The sequence below is a fragment of the Oncorhynchus mykiss genome, chromosome 5, assembly GCF_013265735.2.
Source record: "Oncorhynchus mykiss isolate Arlee chromosome 5, USDA_OmykA_1.1, whole genome shotgun sequence".
NCBI lineage: Eukaryota > Metazoa > Chordata > Actinopteri > Salmoniformes > Salmonidae > Oncorhynchus > Oncorhynchus mykiss.
This window is the reverse complement of record NC_048569.1, coordinates 61,161,085-61,187,168: the sequence shown is the minus strand read 5'-3', so window position 1 is coordinate 61,187,168 and position 26,084 is coordinate 61,161,085. Positions and strand designations below refer to the sequence as shown.

Sequence of the window (26,084 nt, the reverse complement as noted above, 5' to 3'; positions counted from 1 at the left end):
AAGATTTCATTCAGATCTAGAATGTGTTATTTTAGTGTTCCCTTTATTTTTTTGAGCAGTTTACAATGTAAAACACACCTGGGAATATTGAAGACTCATGTTAAAAGGAACCACCAGCTTTCATTATGTTCTCATGTACTGAGCAAGGAACTTAAACGTTAGCTTTTTTACATGGCACATATTGCACTTTTACTTTCTTCTCCAACATTTTGTTTTTGCATTATTTAAACAAATTGAAAATGTTTCATTATTTATTTAAGGCTAAATTGATTTTATTGATGTATTATATTTAGTCAAAATAAGTGTTTATTCAGTATTGTTGTAATTGTCATTATTACAAATACATTTTAAAAATCGGCTGAATAATCGGTATCGGCTTTTTTTGTTCCTCCAACAAAATCATTAAAAATAAAAAAAATCATTTAAAAACAGTGCTGCACTTAGTAGGTGAGGATGTGTAAGGAGCGGTGGAGAGTTTTTGGCGCTCTGTGTTCATGCTCGCCTACATGTGTGTTTACCTGAAATCAGAATGCATGTAAACACATGGCTAGCATTCTTGCTAGAGAGAGTACTTTCTGTGGCATGATGCTAGCATGTTGTCACTGATTTTAGAGTCAGACGGCTTGTGGCCTGGGTCACGAGCTCTGAGGTCTGAACTCTCCGCACAGACCATCTGATTTGCTGTATGTCATGATTCAGGGAAAATAAGAAAAATACTGCCCTGCTTAGTGCTTACTGGAAGAAGAATAGTAGGGGAGCACTTTTACGAACCATACATCTCTCCTCTAAGCCACAGTCTAGAGTGACGAGTGAACAGAGCTCTACGTCCACGGCTATACACATTCAGCACTCAACGCTTTAAAACACACACACACACACACACACATTGCACATACTCTTTGCTACTTCCTGCGTGTCCCACACCTCTGTATATGTGCATATGTCAGGTTATCTTCTGTTATGTCACATTGGTGTGTTTGAGCTGGCCCGTTCTGCCTCCCCACCTGCTCATATCCTCCAAGGAGAGACCATATGAGAGGCTTTAATAAAGGCATGTTCAACTCCGTAGTAAATCTCTCTTAAGCACTGGACTGCAAAGGAATGGCTCAATAAGAGATTTTGGATAATGTCCGTTGACTTAACAATGTCAGGTTCTGTACCAAGAGAAAGGTGCCATGTGTTCTGTTTCATTGTAACTGAATCAAGCTCAATGACTTGTTTTATTGTCCCTGCTTGTTTTATTGCAGTAGAATGCCTTGGAGATTTAATAGTTAATAGTTAAATTATGAGATGCAGGTCTTATTCCGGGCTTGTTTTGCAAAGTCAGTTTCATTTCTCTTCTAACACGTGTCACAAATTGCCTGTTGGATGGCCTACTTTTATACCAGGCAGTAAACAAACAAAGGTTTGCTACAGGCAGTCCTCCCAGTTGAGGCAAACAACTAACTTTGCAATTTGTGGGAAATGTTGCTTTTAATGTTTCACACTCTTATGGATTTAGTTCTGTCTCATCAACAGAGATTGAACATGTTGAAAACTACAACAGCAGCAGCCCACCCTGCCACAGTGTTTGTATTGTCTGGGCTGTGACAGAGGGGAGAGATGATACTGAATGCTTGAAAGATGCAGCTCATCAGTGACACATCCTTGCCAATGTCCCAATAGCCTCTGAGTGACCTTTACAGACCAGAGGATTCCCACAATCTCACTCATGACACCACCCAGAGGGTGCACTCAGTCTGTCTCCCCCCGTAGACCAGCCCAGTGGAGGTGGGCAACAAGTTGCCACAGTAGACCTGATGCCCCATCTGTTCCTGTTAGCAGGGGGCAGTGGCCATGCACTGTCCCTCTACCAGGAAGGAGGATGTGATTTGTTTCACATGAATCATGATTTTTATATCTATAAAATAAATACATTTTGTAGCTCTCTTTTTAGTACTAGCCTTAAAATAAAAATAAAATACAAAAAAGAAAAAAAAAAGAAAAAAAAAAAATATATATATATATATATATATATATATATATATATATATATATATATATTCAAATATATCAGTAGCATTTCCCCCAGATGTTTTGACAATCATATCATAGCCTTGTTTCCCGTAAGCGGAGATGGAGTGTGTCTGTGCAGGTCTCTGGATGGGCAGATAGAGAAGACATCAGCTGTTGAGAGGCCTTCCGTCATATGTCTAAATCATTGTAATCTCTTGATGTATTTTTTTTTTTTAGGTAGACCTAGCATTTATCTGTTTGTCTGTATTACATATACACCTATGCTATACACCTAAGATTTTTGAAGTAATAACTATCAGATATACACTCACTCATTGTCAGCCTTTGGATTGTCTCTGTGGACAGAACAGTTAAAGATTGAGACATCAAATCCTTCCCCGTATTTATGAATCATGTAGCTAGATGTCAGTGTGTCTGGTGCTTTGACAGCTTGAAATGACAATTTCATATACTGTAGCTCAATTCTGATGAGTGACTACCCATTCCATTAGCTCTTTAATTAGTTTGACATCTCAGCAAAACTCAATCATTAAAAGTCCAGATAATTTTAACTTCTAGCAGCAGCACAGCCTTGCAACAGAGCCTAATCTGTCAGGCAGACAAAAGTCAGTGTCTGAAAATAAACCTGCTAGCCAGCCAACCTCTAAATATAATAATCATTAAATACTGATCCAAGACATTGAACATGGCCGTATGCAATGGCGTGAGAGCCGCTAGCAAGGACCCATTTGCGCAGGACTGTTTAAACTACAAATGCGGTTGAGTTACACCATGTACAGTAAAATGGGCTTGACTGCCAGTAACTCTAGTCACTTACCAACAGAAGCATCATTTCCTGAAAGCTCCTCCCCTCCTCCCTCTGTTCCCCTCCCCCTCCCCTCTGCTCTCTCCCCAGCACCTTAGAGCATTGAGGAAATAGACCACAATCAATATGTTTAAACCTCTATGTAAATACCTGTCAATCCAGCCATAGTAGAAAGTGTATGTTTTTAGGGCATTGTTTTCTTCCCAGAGCCTACCTGTAGTGTGTGTTGTCCATTTCTGTGTCTTCTGGAAGGAACTGGTAGGGCCGTCTGCTCTTGGGAAACATTCCAGATGTGAGGTGTTTCCACTGCTCCAGCACATGGAAGGATCTGTCTTAAGGGAAAGGTGAATTAGGAGAGTGTGGTATTTCACCCCAGAGCTTTTGGACTCATGTCTTCTATCCTGCCGTTTTGGACTAAACTCTATTCACAGTTGGGACGACCACTTCCCAAGGTACTGCTGTTATTTATGTTGAAGTGTGTAAAGCAGAGAGCTTGGTGTCTGGGGTTAACACAAATGTGTATATGTTTTAATTTGATTGTTTCTTTTCGTAATCAAATGTTTGAGACACTGATTGTCGTGTATAGGTGATCGAGAATATGTAGATTAGGTGTTATCTATTGCATTTACCAATGCTGTTTTCAGTGTGGTTGTAATTTATTTTATTGAATGGGTTATTAAAAAGGATGCTTCATTCTCCTTACTCCTTACACCTCCTTGATAAAATAGAAATCTTCAGTACACCTATGACGCAACTATTTTCTGCCTAGCTTGCATCATGGCCTCATCTGACCTCATCTGAATTTTGTCTAAAAACCTAATCTTCATTTTTTAAATGTATTTTTCATTTTTTTACCTGTATTGAAAACAGTAACTCCCTTCAATGTGCTCTGAACATTTCATGACTCTAGGACCAAGAAGAGATATTCAAAATAGCTTCTGAGGTTTAATAATTGTGTATTTGTTAATGTGAATGTGGCAGTTTTTTGTTTTTCCCCTAAATCTTTTCTGTTTTAGAGATGTGGTTTTCATCAGACGCTGACGATTTGCTAAAGGTGTTCAGGGCTCAACAGTGCACACATTTAACTCTGTTTATGCGCCTAAATAGGAGCACCACTGCGCCTAGAAAAAGTTATGATTCTGTCTTTAATATCTCAAGTATATTTAATTGTGCTCCTAAATTTCTTTGTGCGCCAACATTTTTCAACTTAGGCGCACACGTGCATGTTGCTAAATAAAAAAAATGCACCGTAGGGCCCAGGTGTTGCCATTTCAGAAATGTATAGGCACTGCTCTTATCAATAAGCAATTGCTGAAATATGTTCTGGTGCTCATTCGCTTCTTCACACGTTACTCTTAGACCATTGGACGGCTTTATAGTCAATGTCATTTTCAATAAAACGTCATACGTTCGATTTGGCTGCTGGGGGGCAAGGAGGCCCCTAGCTCCGCTAAAACCATTGACATCTACGTGCCGTTTTCAAGGGATTGTTAAACAAATGTTATAACTATTTGCTTTTAATATCATCACCTATTGAGCATAGTCAAAACTACACATTTCTGGTTAGTCCATGCGAAACAATTGCGCACATTTGGCTCTATCATCAGAGTTATACAACTAGTAACTGCATGCTTTTCTGGATCTGTAAACACCAATGATCATGTCATTTGAGATATGTGAAGGTACCTATCCATTTGGCATGTAGCTAGCTAAACAAACAATTTTGCTTACTTCATCAGGGATTAGGCAATTGGAAAGAGCTTGACATCGGCAAGACCTCGTCCTGGTGAAGTTGACCATTAGACTTCAGTCATCAGTGTAGACTGCTCTCAAATCATGATGTACTGTTTTTTATTTGTTTTTGTTTATTTTGTGATGTGCCTTAATGTGTCCAGACCCTGTGGCAGCAGCTTTTAAAAACAACACAAAAAAACATTATTTAACCTTTACTTAACTAGGGAAGTCAGTTAAGAACAAATTATTATTTACAATGACGGCCTAGGAACACTGGGTTAACTGCCTTGTTCAGCGGCAGAACAATTTTTTTTTTACTCTGTCAGCTCGGGGATTCGATCTAGCAACCTTTAGGTTACTGGCCCAACACTAACCTCTAGGTTACCTGCCGCCCCAATCCCCAGCTAATGGGGATCCATAATAAATATAAATCAAACTATTTGAGACCTTAGTTTATCTGCTGAAAGTTTGCTTGTTAACTAGCCATATTGACATGATCTGTTATTAGCTTGCTAGCTAATTTGACATGGTCCATCAATCAATGTAGCCTATATCATGTCGGTCAGCAGCAATCGTAATTAAACACTCTTAAAAACAATGTTGGAAAGGGGATCACGTTCGCTAACTTCGCTAGGTAGGCCTACATTGGTTGGAGAAAAAAGTACATTAGGTCTACTTACCACTGTTTAGCCAACTGTACAAAGTTTCTACCGGTAGCTTGCAAAGTAAACATTTTATGCAGAGCCCACAAAAGTTGGAAAATTAACCTAAACCACTCATCCTTGTTAGGTGTAGTTCACTTTTTATTTTACATCACTCAAATAACTCTGGTAGGGCTAAATGTGTGCAATTGTTTTACATGCAATAATCAGAAATGTGTAGGTCTGACTATGCTCTTCAAGAGGTGATAATATTTAGGGCTGTCCCCGCCCCCAAAAAAATCTTTGTCAACCGACAGTCGTCTGTTCTTTCGACCAATGGATTGATCGGAAATGTTTAAAGCGTATTTATTAGAAACACCCTATGTTTGAGTAAAATCAACTATATGTATGCTACTTTGCCTAATGCTTTAAGCACTACAATTAAAAAGGAAGACACAAAAATGACTAAAGAGTGAGGCAGAGATCAATATAGCCTAACCGGAAGGGGAAAAAACCTGTTCCCGACCGCCTCCTGCTGCTGGCCTTAGCAGATTCTGCCATTATGTTCCTGAAGTTACCGGCAATAGGCTACACCAGCGGTCGGCAACCTTTTCCATTTGGAGTACCATTTCAAATCAAATCAAATCAAATCAAATTTTTATTTGTCACATACACATGGTTAGCAGATGTTAATGCGAGTGTAGCGAAATGCTTGTGCTTCTAGTTCCGACAATGCAGTAATAACCAACAAGTAATCTAACTAACGATTCCAAAACTACTGTCTTGTACACAGTGTAAGGGGATAAAGAATATGTACATAAGGATATATGAATGAGTGATGGTACAGAGCAGCATAGGCAAGATACAGTAGATGGTATCGAGTACAGTATGTACAAATGAGATGAGTATGTAAACAAAGTGGCATAGTTTAAAGTGGCTAGTGATACATGTATTACATAAGGATACAGTCGATGATATAGAGTACAGTATATACGTATGCATATGAGATGAATAATGTAGGGTAAGTAACATTATATAAGGTAGCATTGTTTAAAGTGGCTAGTGATATATTTACATCATTTCCCATCAATTCCCATTATTAAAGTGGCTGGAGTTGAGTCAGTGTCAGTGTGTTGGCAGCAGCCACTCAATGTTAGTGGTGGCTGTTTAACAGTCTGATGGCCTTGAGATAGAAGCTGTTTTTCAGTCTCTCGGTCCCAGCTTTGATGCACCTGTACTGACCTCGCCTTCTGGATGATAGCGGGGTGAACAGGCAGTGGCTCGGGTGGTTGATGTCCTTGATGATCTTTATGGCCTTCCTGTGACATCGGGTGGTGTAGGTGTCCTGGAGGGCAGGTAGTTTGACCCCGGTGATGTGTTGTGCAGACCTCACCACCCTCTGGAGAGCCTTACGGTTGAGGGCGGAGCAGTTGCCGTACCAGGCGGTGATACAGCCCGCCAGGATGCTCTCGATTGTGCATCTGTAGAAGTTTGTGAGTGCTTTTGGTGACAAGCCAAATTTCTTCAGCCTCCTGAGGTTGAAGAGGCGCTGCTGCGCCTTCTTCACAATGCTGTCTGTGTGAGTGGACCAATTCAGTTTGTCTGTGATGTGTATGCCGAGGAACTTAAAACTTGCTACCCTCTCCACTACTGTTCCATCGATGTGGATAGGGGGGTGTTCCCTCTGCTGTTTCCTGAAGTCCACAATCATCTCCTTAGTTTTGTTGACGTTGAGTGTGAGGTTATTTTCCTGACACCACACTCCGAGGGCCCTCACCTCCTCCCTGTAGGCCGTCTCGTCGTTGTTGGTAATCAAGCCTACCACTGTTGTGTCGTCCGCAAACTTGATGATTGAGTTGGAGTTGGAGGCGTGCGTGATTTGCTTGCCAGTTATGATTTTCATATGCACATTTTCGTGGAACAGTTTAATTTAATTTATAATAAGGTCTTCATATTTCAAAATCAATGTCATGTGGTTAATCAAAACTAGCTAAATGATACACATCTAAAAGTAACATATTGCCATTGCCAATATATAAAAATAACCTACATAAAACCAACAAATAAAAACATTGCAGCCCGAAGATAGAAAATATCCTGATTTCAAAATAAATATTCTATAAATCACATTGGCTATGCATGCCCTGTCTTCTTGGATCCGGTCTGAAGCTGGTGCTAGAAAACATTCAACATTGTATAAAAATTATGGGCACTCATTTTCCCAAGCCAGTGAGCTCTGTCCAGACATACAGCTGTATGCTATTTGCGCAAGGGATATGAAGTAATCAGGTAGGCCTTTTTAATTACATTTCCACCAGATCAGAGCTTGACATTTTGTCCCCTTTCATGCTGAGTAGTTATCAAAAGAGCTGGAGCTGGAAATATTTTTCAAATAGGCTACATTGAAGATCAATGGTCATTCTAAATGGGTGTAAAAACAGACCGCTTACTTGCTTTTTGAGGCAAAGAAAAGATTGCTTTGAGAAGCTCCACAGTGATGGTGAGTTAAGACGATCAGAAATAGTATCAGATCCCCAAATGGGAACATTTTATAAGCCTACATTTGCACCCAGGCCAGGTAGCCTAGGCCTAGTTCTATGAGTAATCATATAAAAATGTGCGTGTCCTTACTCAAGATTGACAGGAGAGCTTAAATTGACAACTCGTAAATGGCATGAAATAAACCAGAACTTTTTCCTCACAAAGTGTAGCCTAGGTTGTGTGCTCTGCAAAAAACATGTGCACTCCGTCAATGACAACAGTAAGACTATAATAATAATATATTGAATGCATTAACATAAATTACCGTAACAAAACAAACATTGTAGATTAGAAGTTATGGTAATTAACTGTAAATGATCCTGGTGTGCCATCCCTGCGGCCTCCGCAATGGATTAGTCCCCTCAGACAGGCGTGAATCAGACGGGTGTCTCGTGTGCAGTTAACATTTCTTAAATATTTGCCACTGCTCGACTAAAAAATCTTGGTCGACTAAATGGTTTCAGCCCTAATAGTAAACTCAGCGAAAGAAGAAACGTCCTCTCACTGTCAGCTGCGTTTATTTTCAGCAAACTTAACGTGTAGATATTTGTATGAACATAAGATTCAACAATTTGAGACAAACTGAACAACTTCCACAGACATGTGACTAACAGAAATGGGATAATGTGTCCCTGAACAAAGGGGTTGTCAAAATCAAAAGTAACAGTCAGTTACTGTTGTTGCCATCCTGTGCCTGTCCCACAGGTGTGATGTTTGGATGTACCGATCCTGTGAAGGTGTTGTTCCACGTGGTCTGCCGCTGCGAGGACGATCAGCTGTCCATCATGTCTCCCTGTAGCGCTGTCTTAGGCATCTCGCAGGACAGACATGGCAATTTATTGCCCTGGCCACATCTGCGGTCCTCATGCCTCCTTGCAGCAAGCCTAAGGCACGATCACGCAGATGAGCAGGGATCCTGGGTATCTTTCTTTTGGTGTTTTTCAGAGTCAGTAGAAAGGCCTCTTTTTATTGTCCTAAGTTTTCATAACTGTGACCTTAATTGCCTACCATCTGTAAGCTGTTAGTGTCTTAACGACCGTTCCACAGGCGCATGTTCATTAATTGTTAATGGTTCATTGAACAAGCATGGGAAACAGTGTTTGAACCCTTTACAATGAAGATCTGTGAAGAAATTTGGATTTTTACGAGTTATCTTTGAAAGACAGGGTTCTGAAAAAGGGACGTTTTATTTTTTTGCTTTGTTTATTACATCCAAATAGTTAACATTTTATTTAACAATCCGTTGAAAACAACAAGCAGTTGTCAGTTGTTTTAGCGAAGCTGTGGGTCTCCTTGACCCTCAACAGGCAAATCGAACATGCTACACCATATTGTGATGTTTTATTGAAAACTACCTATAGGCTATTATAAAATAAATATTATATGTGAAATATGGTTATTATGAAGCATATTGGTGGTTTTGGAGAGTGGGAGCTGGAAATGCTGTGTGTCACGTTGAGCTTCATGGGCTGCTCGTCCCTGTTGGTGTCTGCCAGTCACAATTAATGTGACAAACGGCTGTCCGTACAGCAGCCTTCCAGTAAGTCCTAGAACCTGGTAGTTGTGCACGACCACCATACAGCACAAGTGTATCTACGCTCTCCTTCTCTCTCTATTCCAAGTATAGAGGACAGGAAACAGTTATACATTCTCTAAAAGGTTTTTGGTCAGAATTCATCTGTAGTTTATATGATTCATGGTCATTCATCTGATCACATGATATGGCTCCAAGAGTGTGCCAAGTTGATGTTATCGACAATTTCCGTGTTTTGGCCATAATGCCCATTTTTTTACGGACATATTTATCTGAATATGAGCGTCATGCAGTGGTCAGCGTCATGCTCTTTTTTTCCATTGACGTCCGTCCAGTGAGTGTAGAGTAAACCTTGTCCCCAGTAATAATTCCACGGACCTCTCCGGTCCAGAGGGTGTGTGTGTGGATTGCCAGTTCCATGGCAGATGCCAGGGAGTCAGCACTATTTTAAGCCCAGAGTGACGGCAAGGCATGTGTCTTACTGGAAGTGGCAGAGGGAGTGAGAGAATGGAGGAGGGAGAATCATTGGCACTGGGATCACTATGAGTAGTGTCCTCCTGTCCTGGGTGAGTCACTGAGTTAAAACTTGACAACCCCAGCCCACTAACTGACCACAGGTGGAACTTACTGACAAAGACTGAAAGGTTAGCTGAGTTCATGGGCTTTTGGTTTTGGAGTGTGTGGGTTGGGATTTGAGGGTCTTTTTTCTTCTGCCAATTCCATTCCAAATCAAAAAAGTAAAGAGAACTGGAATTAAGAATGTTTCATGTCACTGTAATTTTTTTAGTACTAAAAATATTTTAGTATTTAATGTCTTTTAGCCTATTTAGTTTGTCCTTATTTTCCATCTTAGCCTGTGCAATAATTACTTGGCAATTCTTTGGAACTGAGTTATCTGATGGGAACTGAGTAACTTATCTGATGTCAGATCCCCACCGAATCCATTTCCCTTGTGGATGCAGGCTCACACCTGCCCCATACACACACACACACACACACACACACACACACACACACACACACACACACACACACACACAATGCCACACCTCTGAATGCACAAGAAAGAAAGATTAGTAGCATAGGCCAGGTATCTGCTTTCACTAGTCCAGTTTTTTCTTATCGGTGCAGAATCACATGAACTGAACGAGACAAGGAAAGGAATCTAAATTAAACAAGAGATGCCCTCAGTGTGTGCCAGCTCCTCTCCACGAAGCCCTTTTCTACTTCCTCTTGGCAGATCCCCACAGATGCTGACATAGAGATCACCAGGGCCGCTGACTGCTGCCCTCCTATTGGGCTAACCCTCTTCCCTTTTGCATGACTGGCTCTGTTATCATTTCCCGAACGATGGTGTTTTTTCCGATTTCTTATTATATCTGACTGTTGACTGAGAGCTTATACTTGTTGCAGAGAAGAACTGAGCGTTACAGAACATTCAGATAGAAATGTGTTGTGTAAACCAGACATTCTCTGGTGTGTAGAACAGATTAGCTCTATACATAACAGAAATGTCATCTTAACGTTGTACCCCACTGAATGCATTTGATGCTGGTGATGTTGTTGACTTAAGGGGATTGTTATGAGTGTGACCTACTACCCCTCCACTTTCAATGGAAAACACCTGAAAGATTCTCCCCGTCTCTCTCTGCCAACCCGAATCAGATAAAGCCATCTCAGCAGGCCTCTTCGCCAGCTGTATTCTTCTTTATCATTAACCAAAAAGCCTGACATGACATCCTTTTATTATAGAAGAGTCAGGAAACATTGGAACGTTCCAGAGGCCAGCTTCCCTTCTTTCCTGTAGCTGGGCAGGACGTGAAGGCCTCTGTGGGTGTCCCTGTCCTTGTGCTGGGATGGGATGGGCTGTGTGTTTATAGGGCAGAGCAGTACACTGTACTGTATGTAAAGGATGTGGGTAACGTAGACTGCCTGGGATAACATAATCCAGACAGCTCCGTGGCTCCTGGGCCTCCCAGGCTATCAGTCAGGCTCTGGTGACAGCAGCAGGGACAGGGTTCCATACAGGGTCCATAAACATGACCCACACTGGAGACCGGTGGGGCTTCCTCCTCCCACCGTCCCTCCTGGCCCTGTCCCAGACACTGATCGAAGGTCAGTTTTGCGTCCCCTTCCTTGAATAATAAGGTTAGGTGTTTTGGTAATTGATTAGGATCCCCATTAGCTGTTGTGAAAGCACTAGTTACTCTTCCTGGGGTCTACATAAAACATGAAAATGACATGATACAGAACATTAATAGACAAAAGCTCAAGGACAGAATTACATACATTTTTAAAACGGCACACTTCAAAACACACAATATCTAGGATAAGATTGGAGGAGGGTAAGTTGTTTTCACAAGCAACTGCTATTGGGAGCGTTTCAACCAGCTGTGTTGGCATCAGGTGCTGTGATGTTATCTTTGAGTCAGCCGGGTGGCATATTGGAACATTATAGAACCACTTGGCTCCTAACGCCAAGGGATTTAAAGGGCCATGAAACGATAAGGCCGTACAATTTATTCTTTTTAATAAACCACACAGCAGTATAGAAAAATAAACGAAGGAAAGAAATACTAATTTTTGGTCTGATTCTGCTAAAAATGCTTACCACGGCACATTTTGGGTAGAAAAACAAACCTAACACCAGAATAAGAGTTGGGTTAAGGTTGTTGTCTTGAGATAGACTGAATGACTGACTCTCCACTACCTAGGCTGGCCTGGCAGAGTAGAGGGTGGTTCCCTGGCTCCCTCATCAGATTTTCTGGAGGAGGAGGAAGAGTGGTGGTGAGGGTTTCAGGAAGTCTCTGCTTATTCCCTCTGGCTGAATGATAGGAGGAGGCGGTAGAAGTTATTCTGATATCCAGACCTAGGATCAGCTCACCCCCGCCACCAAATACAAGCCTTACCTTTACTATTAGTGGATAAAATGTCAAACTGACCTCCGCTAGTGCTGAGCGATTAGCGCAGTTTTGAGGTTGTTTCGATTTTCTCTAATTTTTTTTAACATGTTAACGTCGTTATTTCATAATTCATTTCATCATTTTATAGCTGTTTTAATGTGATTTCCAAGTCAAAAATAGTGAACATTCAATTGCCAAAACATTGAAAATATTCCAATGTCTCTATCAGTTCCACATTGGGTAGACACCAATATAAAAATAAGAAATTACGATGAAATAATCAAATATTTCAATTGTGTATATCACTTAGTTTTTATCATTTTTAAATCCTTAAAGTAATCATTGTATTTCTGCTCAGGCAGTAGCAGTCAGCCAGCCACGCCATACTGTACTGTCTTTTTTAGACATTTAGTATGCTGCAGAGCTGTCTGACAATCATTTTACTACTACTTCAAAGTAGATGAGGTATACTTTAACCAACTGTCTCTCTCTTGTAGTTCTGTACATTCCTCTCATGCGGTCTGTGTGTAACCCTAACCTAAAATAGCAGGCATAAAAGTGGATCTCTACAGAGATCTGTATTTAATGCTCATGTCTATGCCCTAACAATGGGAGTCATTGTCCCAAAGGTGGGAAGGCAGGCATGATGTGTCGGTTCAAAATAAGCCCATAGAAACGCATTGTGTTATTTTGGACAGATTTGCCTCCTCTCTGATATGAGCTTTAAAAAAACGGTGCAATGGATTATGGTCATTGTTGTTTCTGTGCTTAAGGTTGAATATTTGCTTAATGAAAACTACAACTCCCTTCAGCCTGGCGTCTCACATAGTTCTTGACTTGATTTCTGAATGATTTGATTTCGCTCTACAGACACGGCGCGTTGGGCTCTCACAAAAAATACAAATAAATGGATTTCTAGTAACCGACGTCGGCCAATTAGTTGTTTAATAACACCGAAAAATAAATACAAATGTTGGTTAATCGCTCAGCACTGATATGGGAAATGTGATTTTAGAGCCAGAGAGAAACACCTGTACTCAGCATTAGACTTCTTGAAAAAATAAACTTGCTGAATAGAGGCTAGCCATACCTTCTATGGTTGTTGAACAATGGCTAGCCTCCATGTCTCTAAAGCTACTATAATAGTTATTTCAATTAGGTTTGGACAGGCTGTTTCTCTTCTCCCTGGATGCCCCAGTTGGTGTTTTAGTGATATTGCACAGTCACACAGACCAATTAAATAACATGAACACAGTTAGTATCTCCTGGCTTCCGCGCATAGCCTACAAGCCACTGATACAGACCTTTTGTATCTACATTTTAGAATGTCTAATAAATCCATGTAATATAGTCTGCACCATCACAATAAATCCATTATTTATTTTAGACGGGTCTAAAGAAGCGTGATATGAAGAATATGTTGACTTTCAGAAAAATAGAATAGCATACTCTTGAGTTGTCCTTGTATTTGGTCCTGATCAGGCTATGCCAAATGGCTGTGGGTTACACTAGTTTGTTTAGCAGGCAAGATTTGCTTAGAATTCCATGGCATTATTTTATAGTTTGAAGAATACAATTGAACATAGCTGAATAAAATGTAAAGAATATTTCCTCTAAATAATTTGAGGGAGTGCGCACATGCGGCTGTTCTGTGTTGAGCAGTTAACAAAGACACAGGTCCTCCTATATGTTTAATTTAGAGTTATTTATGTAACTTGAGTTGTTATGCATGTTGGGCTATATGTTTTTGGTTTTTAACACATTCTAAGGCTGCATGATGCGCCTAATGATTTGAACAAAGTTGCATGATGGGCATAAGCTCTGCTTTGTTTTTTGCACTTCAATCTCTCATTCACAATTTGCCTCGAATTTCCCTTCTCTCCCGGCTGCATGCCGAAGCACCTCTCACTCTCACGGCTCTCCGTCATGTCAGACCGACACATTGGGGACAGAACTGCGCGCGTCCTTATCCAATTCCGAGGCGCGTATTGGAAGAACTGTCCACGTTTTTACTTTTAGTCAGCCAACAAGATGAGTAGGCCGAACGAACAGCAAAAGCACTAGCCTATGTCAGTCTACTATACCCCATCGTACAAAAGTTGACTTTCTATTCTGTGTAAGAAATTAATATTCCAAACATAATGTGGGGCAGTTGTGAGATGGGATAGCTTCACAAAACCTGTTTTAAGCAATGAGCCTGACGCAACGGATGAGAATATTTTAGCTTAAAATGTTGAAAAACGGTTAGGCTATTTCTTATAATTCTAAGTGCAGCAATGTGCAGCAATGCTATAAGCGTGAATGTTCCGTTAGCAGGATAACACCATTCTCAAGTGACCACAAATGTGAATATGCATGTAATGCTTTTATATTAAAGGTGCGTTTTATGGTGAATTTTCTTCCCCAGCCTTGAAACTCACGCACTGCATATGTATGACAGTTAGGCTCTACACCTGTTGTAGAGCAGATTAATGTGCTTCTTTTTAAGAAGTTATTTGGCCAGTTTTGTTGTGATACGAACCTTATCAAAACATATAGGCCTATAGGCTAGGCTACATGATGTGTGTGCCTATGATTTGAGAAAAAAAGCATGCGCTGTTTCTTGCTTAAGCTGGGCATCATTCACAAGTGATGGGCTAATATTGTCACCATCACACTAATCTTGAGTTAATATTGTCTTTACATATACTAAATAATAAGTGTGAAATTGGTTTGGATTTGATTTAGGATGGACCGTTATCATGCACCTGTCTCAACAGGAGCACCGGAAAAAATATACCTGTCATCTATGTACTTAAATAGCGAATGGAGGACCCCCCCCAGTGGTACATTTTCATGCCAGCCAGGTAGGCTATGCTCCTGTTGTAAAGAGAAGCAATGTGCTTAATATTAGGGAAGTTGATAAATATAGTAGGCCTAGCCTGTAGAAAGCTGCCATCACTCTTGTTTTCTCACACAATTGCATAACCTACAGAAATGTTGCGCCACATGAGCTCATGGGCTGTCATGAGGTGTTTGATTAGATTGTCGATGACATTTGCATTGATGTCAGAGTGATTAGAGGGACAATAGTGCCAAGTACCAGTTTGGTAGGCTACTAATGACCATCAGCAGCATCAGAGCTTGCAGAAGCCTAATTACTGTGACTAAACTGTCTTGTGGAATTTGACTGCCGTGTGTGTGTGTGTGTGGCTGTAATAAGGTCAACGTAACAGCCCTAAGAGTGAGCCCCTTGCGTTGCTCTCTGACAGGGGTGCTCATTGCAGTGATTTTTTTTCTCTTTTTTTCCCCCCTTCTCATCCTCAATGTTTTCATTACTCAATGCAGCCAGACAACTGCCATTATCACAGGCTCTCAAACACACTTTACTGCCAGAGCTGTGGATATACTGGTGTTTATGCGTGTGCGAGCGTCAGGGTTTCCATTAGGAAAATGTGGCACCGGACATTTGACCGGCAGCATTTGAGTTTAATAGACATTTGAGAGATTTACCGGGCCCAAATGCAGCGGGTAACCTGATTATGGCGTCCACCCACGGTGCTCAGAATGACAGAAATCAAATTTAGATTATGGTTATTCATCTTAACAGAACATGCAACTTGAGGATGCAAAGGTGTGTGTCCTTCTTACTGAATTCCAGTGCTCACTTTGACAATCTTAGAATAACTACCCCATTTACCTTTCCTCAGGCAACAAGACAGAGTAACGAACCGCAAAATCACTAGCCTGTCAATCTACTATAGTAGAGAAATGTACCTATTCTATTGGTCAGCTTGTGCCTTTGGCTACTGGACAGTGAAATAAAGTTTATTTGTAAACCAATAGAACATGAGAGAAATAGGCTATAAAAGAATTGCCTTCGTTTCTATGGACAGATTTGACTTTGAAGCTAGGTGTAAGACATGCCTCATATGAAGTGAAACGATCCGGTTTCAGATAATTATGTATGTTTTCAAAATGCATACTGCCTACAGCAAAGTGGTGTGTGTGTGTGTGTTGTGTTTAGAATGAAATCACGTTAATCTCAACAGTAATGAATTAGATGTTTGAGAGAAGCTGTAGCAGCAGCTCTCGCGCTGCATGACATTTTCCGCTCGTAGTCTCTATCTGTATGCTCTGAGCATGTGATAAACATAACAGCTAACACAAATACACCACGCTGCAAATTTAATTTCACTAAATAATCCAGATAAACCTATAGACCGACCAGGCATGGCCGTTCAAATGTAATACCATCAATGAATAGGCTATAAAGCATACCTTTGCAATATGATTAATCATTTTGGGGGGGGGGGGGGGGCAATATCCGGCTGCTGTTTTATTTATGGGCTTTTCATTTTTTTAAAATTATCTGCCAAAACTCCTCCGTTACTGGCTAATGGAAACCCTGGTGTGTGTATTTAATGTGTTTGTGTGAAAGTAGTCTGAGGTTTCAGATCATATCACTGAAGGATTGTGAAAAGGAGGCCTATATATGGGCATGAATGTGGTTTTCCTCTGCGTGTGGGTTTGGATGATGGGAAGGAGAAAATGCTGGGTTCAGCACTTAAACGGGAGAAGTGGAACATGTGAAGGACTGGCTTTGTGTGAAGACATGAGGATTGACAGACAAACTGGGAAAATTCTGACCAACACGCGCAGCTCTGCAGTTTCGTAAATAAATACTTGCGCAACTTGTCCTTGTCCTCACTCTGAAAACCTTTTATCTCACAAAGGCCATACACACTCTGCTACTGTTCTCTCTCTCTCACACACGCACACGATAAACTTCTTGCCCAATCACAGATTTCTCCATGTTTTCCCTCTGAAAACATTCTCTCTCTCTCTCTCTTCTTTCTCTTTCTCTCTCCCACTCTGCCGTTTCCATGTTTTGTCCTGTGAGGTAGAGAGGGAAGCAGGATTAGGAGCCAGCCAGGCTGTGCCTGTTGAAGGCCAGATTACCATCAGTGCAGTTGGTATTCAGGCTTTATCTCTGCCTAACAGAACATAATCTTAGCTGCAGCACCGGCCGCACCGCCGGAGGAACAAATAGTGCTTTACCAGTCACGCATGCCTCACATTTATTAAGAAAAATACATTCCAGTCTGCTCTGGTTCTCCTCTCTCCCTATGTGAGTGGAGATTAGTGGAGCTGGGGGGTACAATTGGTTGGTGATTTAGAGAAGAACCGCCTTGGCCATGATATTTTCGAGAGACCGTTTCTGTTCTTATTTTGTTCGTTATTGAAGTTATTTATTTTTTTCCTTATTTCAACAAACACAACCAAACAAACAAACCAAAAATGGACATTGTACAGCATAAAAACATTGCACAGCGTGACATCCAGACATATCATCCAACAGAGCACATATACACAGTCAAATAGTATCTCACAAGCTACAGTACAGAACTAAATGGGTTCACAAGCAGAAGTCATCACCTGCAAGTCCTAGAAACACGACAAATAAAATGTCCAGATTCTAGAATTGTTGTTTCTGCTAGGGATCCTAGCAAGCATTTGTTCATAAGATGCTACTTCCAACATTGATTGTATCTACTGTTTCAGAGTAAGAGTGGCATGACCCTTCCAAATTCTAAGGATTACTCTAGCTGCTGTAACCATACCAACAGTGATCAGTGCAAATTCCTTTTGTTACATTAGGTAGCTCTGTTCTATTGCCCAGGAGACACATTCTCGGTGAAACTGGAATTGTTAACCCCAATAATTTCTCCAGATATTTTCAAACATCCTTCCAGAAAGGTAGATCTAATGTACATTCCCATATTGCTTGTAAAAATGCCTGTCTTTCTGGCATTTCCAACACAGAGAATTGTTGTTCAGACCCATTTTATGAAGCTTTGTTGGGGTCTATGTAGTATCTTAAATTGAGTAGGTTTCCCCCTGGCTTCCCTTATGTTTGGACAAGATTTTCAACTAGGTGCCATCCTCAATTTCACACTTAACGTCAGCTTGCCATATTGTTCTGCCGTTTTTACAGTCTACTCTACAGATGACTAAATATTGAGTAAAAAATGGCTGCTTTATGTTTGGGTAATTCCAAATACTCCGCTATTGGGTTCTTTCCTGGATTTTGTTAGTAGCCGGTTAACAAACATTCCCTCAATTGTAAATATTTACAGAAATGTCCCTTGTCTCCCACATCATATTTTTGTACCAAATCTGAGTATGACTTTAAAACATCTTCATGGTACAGATCACATGTAGAATGAATTCCTTACATTACCATTGTTTCCAGTACACTTATTTCCTATCCGTAGCCATGGGATTGTGACATAATGAGTAGCCTTGTTTTTAGATGTGAAATTCCACATATCTTGTGTACTGTTCTCCACATATCTTTTGAGTGTAACAAAATTGGGTTGGAAGTTTCAACAAACCTCTCCCCTGCAAGACTGTGACAGAAAATCAAATAAAGGGTAAATAAAAAAATATTGGTTTAATCTTTTTACTGCTTCAGCCCCTTCTCTCTCCTTTTTGGACCCATGTGCTATTATATCCTTTTAGTAGTGGTTTCTTTGCAGCAATTTGACCATGAAGGCCTGATTCACGCAGCCTCCTCTGAATAGTTGATGTATCTGTTACTTTTATTTGGGCTGCAATCTGAGGTGCAGTTAACTCTAACTTATCCGCTGCAGCAGAGGTAACTCAGGGTCTTCCTGTGACGGTCCTCATGAGAGACAGTTTCATCATGGCGCTTGATGTTGTTTGCAACTGCACTCGAATAAACTTTCAAGTCCTTGAAATGTTCTGCATTGACTGACTTAGGTCTTAAAGTAATGATGGACTGTCGTTTTGCTTTGCTTATTTGAGCTGTTCTTGCAATAATAAGGACTTTTTCCAAATAGGGCTATCTTCTGTATACCACCCCTACCTTGTCACAGCACAACCGATTGGCTCAAATGCATTAAGAATGAAAGAAATTCCACAAATTAACTTCTAACAAGGCACACCTGTTAATTGAATTGCATTCCAGGTGACTATCTCGTGAAGCTGGTTGAGAGAATGCCAAGAGTGCGCAAAGCTGTCATCAAGGCAAAGGGTGGCTACTTTGAAGAATCTCAAATATAAAATATATTTTGATATAACACTTTTTTTTGGTTACTACATGATTCCATATGTGTTATTTCATAGTTTTGATGTCTTCACTATTATTCTACAATGTAGAAGATGGTAAAATAAAGAAACAACGTTGAATGAGTAGGTGTCCAAACTTTTGACTGGTACTGTACTGTGTGTACAATTAAACACAGAAAACCAATCCCAAAATAAAACAAAGCAACTAGGAATGCTAGTTTTCAATGAACCGATGCTGCAGAGGATAACCTGCAGTCTCAACTCAAAATTCATTATGACCTGTCCAGTGTGTATGCCTGACGTTCTTCTTGTGTAGTTTCTTCGCCGTTGCAAACTTCTTCCTATTCAGTGCCATTTCCTTGGACAGGTACAGGGAAAAAGACAGCCGGTGGCCTTCCCATTGAACGCTGCCACCCTTTTATTTTGCGGCTTTAAATCTTGTCCTGGGCTGTAGATTGTAGGAAGTGGATGAGAACCGTTCTCAGCGCCCACTCTTGTCAGGCATGGTTAAGCTGCGCTGGGTTCCCAATTGCTCAATTAGATTCTAAAGATGTACCGATTTGATCTGGATTGACGTGATTATTCGCGATGACTTGTTTGTTTGCTAGTCTGGCCTGTGAATACTGCATTAAGCTTGAATACATTTTTCGTGTGTGTCAACATTCCAATAACGCCACTTTAGCAAGCTGTTTCAAGATGTAAATTATCTTTATATTAAACTGTACTACAAGTCAATATATTAAGATAATTGTATGCTGTTGAATTTAAATACTTACATGTGGGTATTAGGAGCTCTCTAAAGTGCTGCCATCTTTTTTTCGGCAGTCAAGTGACACCCCAATTTGTTCTTCTTAATCCAAGTTTTTATCCTGGCTTGACAGGGAAAGGTTGGTATCATCTTCCCTGGGATGAAATTAAATGGTTCATCCTGTCAGCACTGGAGCTGTTGGGGGAATGAGATGATTAGTTCTGCTCTCTGACCATTTATGAAAACATTACAATATGAATTGGTCAATCAATAAACAAAATGTCAGTCGTTCCACCTCAAAAAGCACGAGGAATTTGACACCCACCATGTCAGACCGACATTTTTCTGTAGTTGGAAACCAATACGATAAGCATTTCTATAAAATAATTTTATTGAAATATGTGATTTTGATCTTGAAAGCTAATTGATTGCACCCAAATTTAATGAAATATAATATTCATTAAATATAGTAACTTCCGATTTACAAAAGAAGTGAAGAATCTAAATAAATTGTCAAACACAGCCCACCCCAATGGCCAGTATATACTATCAGTGTTTGACAAATTGTATGAAGCTGCAATGTGGAGTATTGTGTATTCATATTATGTAATGTATTCTCAGTGAATTTGGTATGTTTCTCTCCCCCTTGGTCAGAGAAATTAGCCATTGAAACGACTTGCATTTTCCCCATAAATGAAGTGCAAGTAACAGGTTTTGCCCACTAGATGCCACTGTTCCTGCTACTGCCCTTTTATCCATTTAGCGAACTCTCCTTGAATGGTCCAACAAGAGGCAGCTCTCTGAGAGGGCTATCTCTATGGTGCAATTCTCATATGAAGCCCATCTCTATGGTGCAATTCTCATATGAAGCCCAACATGTGAGACAGTCGAACTTCAAGTTTCTCGGCATACACATCTCAGAGGGGCTGAAATGGTCAAACCACACGGACACAGTGGTGAAGAAGGGATGACAGCAACTTTTCAATCTCAGGAGGCTGAAGAAATGTGTCCTGTCTCCGATGGCCCTCCGTGTTATACAGGAGCACCATCAAGAACATAGTTTCGGGCTGCATCAGTCTGGTACGACAACTCCACCAAAGCTGACTGCATGGTGCTACAGAGGGCGGTATGCTCAGCCCAACCCACCATTGGGTACACACTGCCTGCCCTCCAGGACACCAACAACACCAGGTGTTGCAGGAAGACCAAGAAGGTCATCAGGGACCCCAGCCACACGAGCCATGGACTGTCCTCCCCGCTTCCATGTCTCGGACGCTGGCAATATAGGAGCATCATAGCAAATACTGAAAGACTGACCAATAGCTTCTACCATCAGACTGCTGAATAGCCATCACCTAGTCAGCTACATTCTAACTCTATCCCTTTCTTGTACTTCCCACCCCTGCAACCCTTTGCATGTGACTAATCTCTCTAAATCTAGGAGAATAATGCAGGATGGGTTGTTATGTTACATAGTGTCTTGTTGCCTAGTTTTTATTGTAAGAGAGTATGAGGCCCTCCTATGTGGGAGTTCCTTGTGTGAGGAAGGAATTTATCACTAAGTTTGTTTTCCCACTGTAGGAACTGCTGAGCAGTTGCCGAAGGTGGGTGTAGTATGGGTGTCTCTTCGGAGCGGCCTCTGGTTACGTTTTGTTCCTCCTTGTTTACTAATCACCGATCTGCCGGAACAGCCACATTTCTTGGAATGATAGTGGGGTGAGGGGAGAGCGTGATTGGTGGAGGGATGGAGGGGGGAGTTTCCACGGATCATCTCTCCTTCTCTCCCCCCGTTCTCTTCTATACACACCAAACTGCAGCCGTTCCACTTAGCTGTCCACAGGGCACAACTTCAAGAGGCTAATTTCAGAGCTTAAGTCTGATCTTGCCCTAGCAGAGCTCACACACACACACACACACACACACACACACACACACACACACACAATGATACAACCAGGAGAGTAATCACAGAGCTACCAGTAAACACTGATTAGCTGAGTGCTGTGCCCTTGAAAAAGCTCTATAGGAACTCTTTACCACCCCAGCGGCCCCACACACACAAGCGCATCACCACATCCTGCTCCTCTGACCCCGTTTGTGTAAACACACACAGACTCACTGGCAGATGCGAGGGGCAGTTGTTTTCCATTAGTTATGAGTGTATGTTATCCTCTGCTGTATGTTTTGGTATTTTATTAGGATCCCATTAGCTGTTACGAAAGCAGCAGCTACTCTTCCTGGGGTTCACACAAAACATGAAACATTACGTAATACAGACCATTAATATTAATTTAATTAATTAATAGACAAAAACAGTTCTGCAATATTGAAGGTCCCCAAGAACACAGCAGCCTCATCATTCTTAAATGGAAGAAGTTTGTAACCAGCACGACACTTCCTAGAGCTGGCTGCCTGGCCAAACTGAGCAATCGGTGGAGAAGGGCCTTGTTCAGGGAGGTGACCCAGAACCCGATGGTCACTCTGTCAGAGCTCCTCTGTGGAGATGGTTGTCCTTCTGTAAGGTTCTCCCATCTGTGCAGCACTCCTCGGTAAAAGGCACATACAGTTGAAGTCGGAAGTTTACATACACCTTAGCCAAATACATTTCAACTCAGTTTTTCACCATTTCTGACATTTAATCCTAGTAAAAATGCCCTGTTTTAGGTCAGTTAGGATCACTACTTTATTTTAAGAATGTGAAATGTCAGAATAATAGTAGTGATTTACTTCAGCTTGTATTTTACGTCATCACATTCCCAGTGGGTAAGAAGTTTACATACACTCAATTAGTATTTGGTATCATTGCCTTTAAATTGTTGAACTTGGGTCAAACGTTTCGGGTAGCCTTCCACAAGTTTCCCACAATAAGTTGGGTGAATTTTGACCCATTCCTCCTGACAGAGCTGGTGTAACTGAGTCAGGTTTGTAGGCCTCCTTGCTCACACACGCTTTTTCAGTTCTGCCCACAAATATTCTATGGGATTGAGGTCAAGGCTTTGTGCTGGCCACTCCAACACCTTGACTTTGTTGTCCTAAAGCCATTTTGCCACAACTTCGGAAGAATGCTTGGGGTCATTGTCCATTTGGAAGACCAATTTGCGACCAAGCTTTAACTTCCCGACTGATATCTTGAAAAAAATATATATATATATGATCTTTGTCCCCATGTGCAGTTGCAAACCATAGTCTGGCTTTTTTTTATGGCGGTTTTGGAGCAGTGGCTTCTTCCTTGCTGAGCGGCCTTTCAGGTTATGTCGATGTCGGACTCGTTTTACTGTGGATATAGATAGCTTTGTACCCGTTTCCCCCAGCATCTTCACATGGTCCTTTGCTGTTGTTCTGGGATTGATTTTCACTTTTTGCACCAAAGAACTTCCTGAGCGGTATGACGGCTATGTGGTCCCATAGTGTTTATACTTGTGTACTATTGTTTGTACAGATGAACATGGTACCATCAGGTGTTTGGAAATTGCTCCCAAGGATGAACCAGACTTGTGGTCTAATTTTAGGGGCTGATTTATTTTGATTTTCCCAAGCAAAGAGGCACTGAGTTTGAAGGTAAGCCTTGAAATACATCTGCAGGTACACCTCCAATTGACTCAAATTATGTCAATTAGCATTTCAGAAGTTTCTAAAGCCATGACATAATTTTCTGGAATCTTCCAACCTGTTTAAAGGCACAGTCAACTCAGTGAATGTAAACTTCTGACCCACTGGAATCGTGATTAAGTGAAATAATCTGCCTGTAAACAATTGTTGGAAAAATTACTTGTGTCATGCACAAAGTCGATGTCCTAACCGACTTGCCAAAACCTGTAGTTTGTTACCATGACAGTTGTGGAGTGCTTGAAAAACCTAAGCGTATGTAAACTTCCGACTTCAACTGTAACAGAGTTTGTCAAAAGGCACCTAAAGGACTCTGACCATGAGAAACGAGATTCTCTGGTCTAATGAAACCAAGATTGAACTCTCTGGCCTGAATGCCAAGCGTCACGTCTGGAGGAAACATGGCACCATCTCTATGGTGAAGCATGGTGGTGGTGGCAGCATCATGCTGTGGGGGATGTCCCAAGGACTGGGAGACAAGTCAGGATTGAGGAAAAATTAACTGAGCAAAGTACAGAGCTCCTTGATGAAAACCTGCTCCAGAGCATTCAGGACCTCAGACTGGGGTTGAAGGCTCACCTTTCAACAGGACAAAGACCCAAAGCACACAGCCAAGACAACGCAGAAGTGGCTTCAGGATGAGTCTCGATGTCCTTGAGTGACCTAGCCAGAGACTTAAACCTGATCGAACATCTCTGGAGAGACCTGAAAATAGCTGTGCAGTGACTCTCCCAATCCAACCTGACAGATACCCAAGAAGACTCAATGCTGTTATCGCTGCCAAAGGTGCTTCAACAAAGTACTTAGTAAAGGGTCTGAATGCTTAAATAAATGTGATATTTAAGTTTTGTAATAAATTTGCAAAATTGTTTAACTCTTTTCTTGCTTTGTAATTATGGGGTATTGTGTGTAGATTGAGGAGAAAATCAATTTTAGAATAAGGCTGTAACGTAATAAAATGTGGAAAAGGGCACACAGCCTACATGTCAGTACATACACACATTATCTAGGTAAAATAGGGGAGAGGTGTTGCTTTTGCTGTTTTTCTGTTCATTTGAGCAATATGAGATGGAAGTTCCATGCAATAATGGCTCTATATAATACTGTACTTTCTTGAATGTGTCCTGGATGTTCCTGGGTCGCTCCACGAAATGGGTGCCTTTTGCATCCCTTTGATTTTAAATATACATTTGGCCTCATTATTGAATTTTAAAAGCCTGTTACATTAAATGAAGTGCCCTTTTAATATAGACCACATGGACAATTTAATCAAACAGATTTTCAATATGAATAAAGGCTTGCCGAAGTGGCACAATTCAGCCAATTGACATGGCAACTGTGTCACTTCTAGGAAGATTTCCCACTTAATCCAAAAATGTCTCCTAAGATTCAAGATCATTGTTAAAGCCCGAGTTAGTTTCTGAAGATTATTATTGATTTCACGTCATTAGTTACTAATTTACGTCTGTCCCTCATTTTAAGATCAACCCTGTTACGTGAACTGAACTCTCATTTTAATGTTGAAACTATTCCTTTTCAAATATATTTTTTAGAAAGAAACATTGAACATCTAATAGTCAAATCCTAGTGTAAAAGTAGGTGATCTGGTTCTACTCTTTGCCGTTTTCCTGATGTTTTGTGGTGAAGAACTGAGCCAGCCAAGCATAATAAGTCAATCCTGTTACCCATAAAATCAAATCAAATGTATTTGTCACATACACATGGTTAGCAGATGTTAATGTGAGTGTAGCGAAATGCTTGTGCTTCTAGTTCCGACAATGCAGTAATAACCAACGAGTAAACTAACCTATCAATTCCAAAACTACTACCTTATACACACAAGTGTAAAGGGATAAAGAATATGTACATAAAGATATGAATGAGTGATGGTACAGAACGGCATAGGCAAGATGCAGTAGATGGTATCGAGTACAGTATATACATATGAGATGAGTATGTAAACAAAGTGGCATAGTTTAAAGTGGCTAGTGATACATGTATTACATAAAAATGCAGTAGATTATTATAGTATATTAAGTAGCATAGTTTAAAGTGGCTAGTGATATATTTACATCAATTCCCATTATTAAAGTGGCTGGAGATGAGTCAGTGTGTTGGCAGCAGCCACTCAATGTTAGTGGTGGCTGTTTAACAGTCTGATGGCCTTGAGATAGAAGCTGTTTTTCAGTCTCTCTGTCCCTGCTTTGATGCACCTATACTGACCTCGCCTTCTGGATGATAGCGGGGTGAACAGGCATTGGCTCGGGTGGTTGTTGTCCTTGATGATCTTTATGGCCTTCCTGTGACATCGGGTGGTGTAGGTGTCCTGGAGGGCAGGTAGTTTGCCCCCGGTGATGCGTTGTGCAGACCTTACTACCCTCTGGAGAGCCTTACGTTTGGGCGGAGCAGTTGCCGTACCAGGCGGTGATACAGCCCGACAGGATGCTCTCGATTGTGCATCTGTAGAAGTTTGTGAGTGCTT

General features: G+C 41.0%; 1 protein-coding gene across 5 annotated transcripts in view; it reads left to right on the top strand.

Moving 5' to 3' along the window:
• The window catches only part of LOC110524243 (protein strawberry notch homolog 2), a 102,688-nt gene that overhangs the window by 54,838 nt on the left and 21,766 nt on the right, over positions 1–26,084 (top strand). Inside the window, exon 1 of one of the 5 annotated variants that reach the window (XM_021603714.2) lies at positions 2,903–3,273. The exons of the other annotated variants lie outside the window; for them this stretch is intronic. Coding sequence (XP_021459389.1) covers positions 3,211–3,273 — 63 coding nt within the window. The 5' untranslated portion in view covers positions 2,903–3,210. Of the gene's footprint in view, positions 1–2,902; positions 3,274–26,084 lie in introns of those variants that run through there. 5 annotated transcript variants of the gene reach the window in all.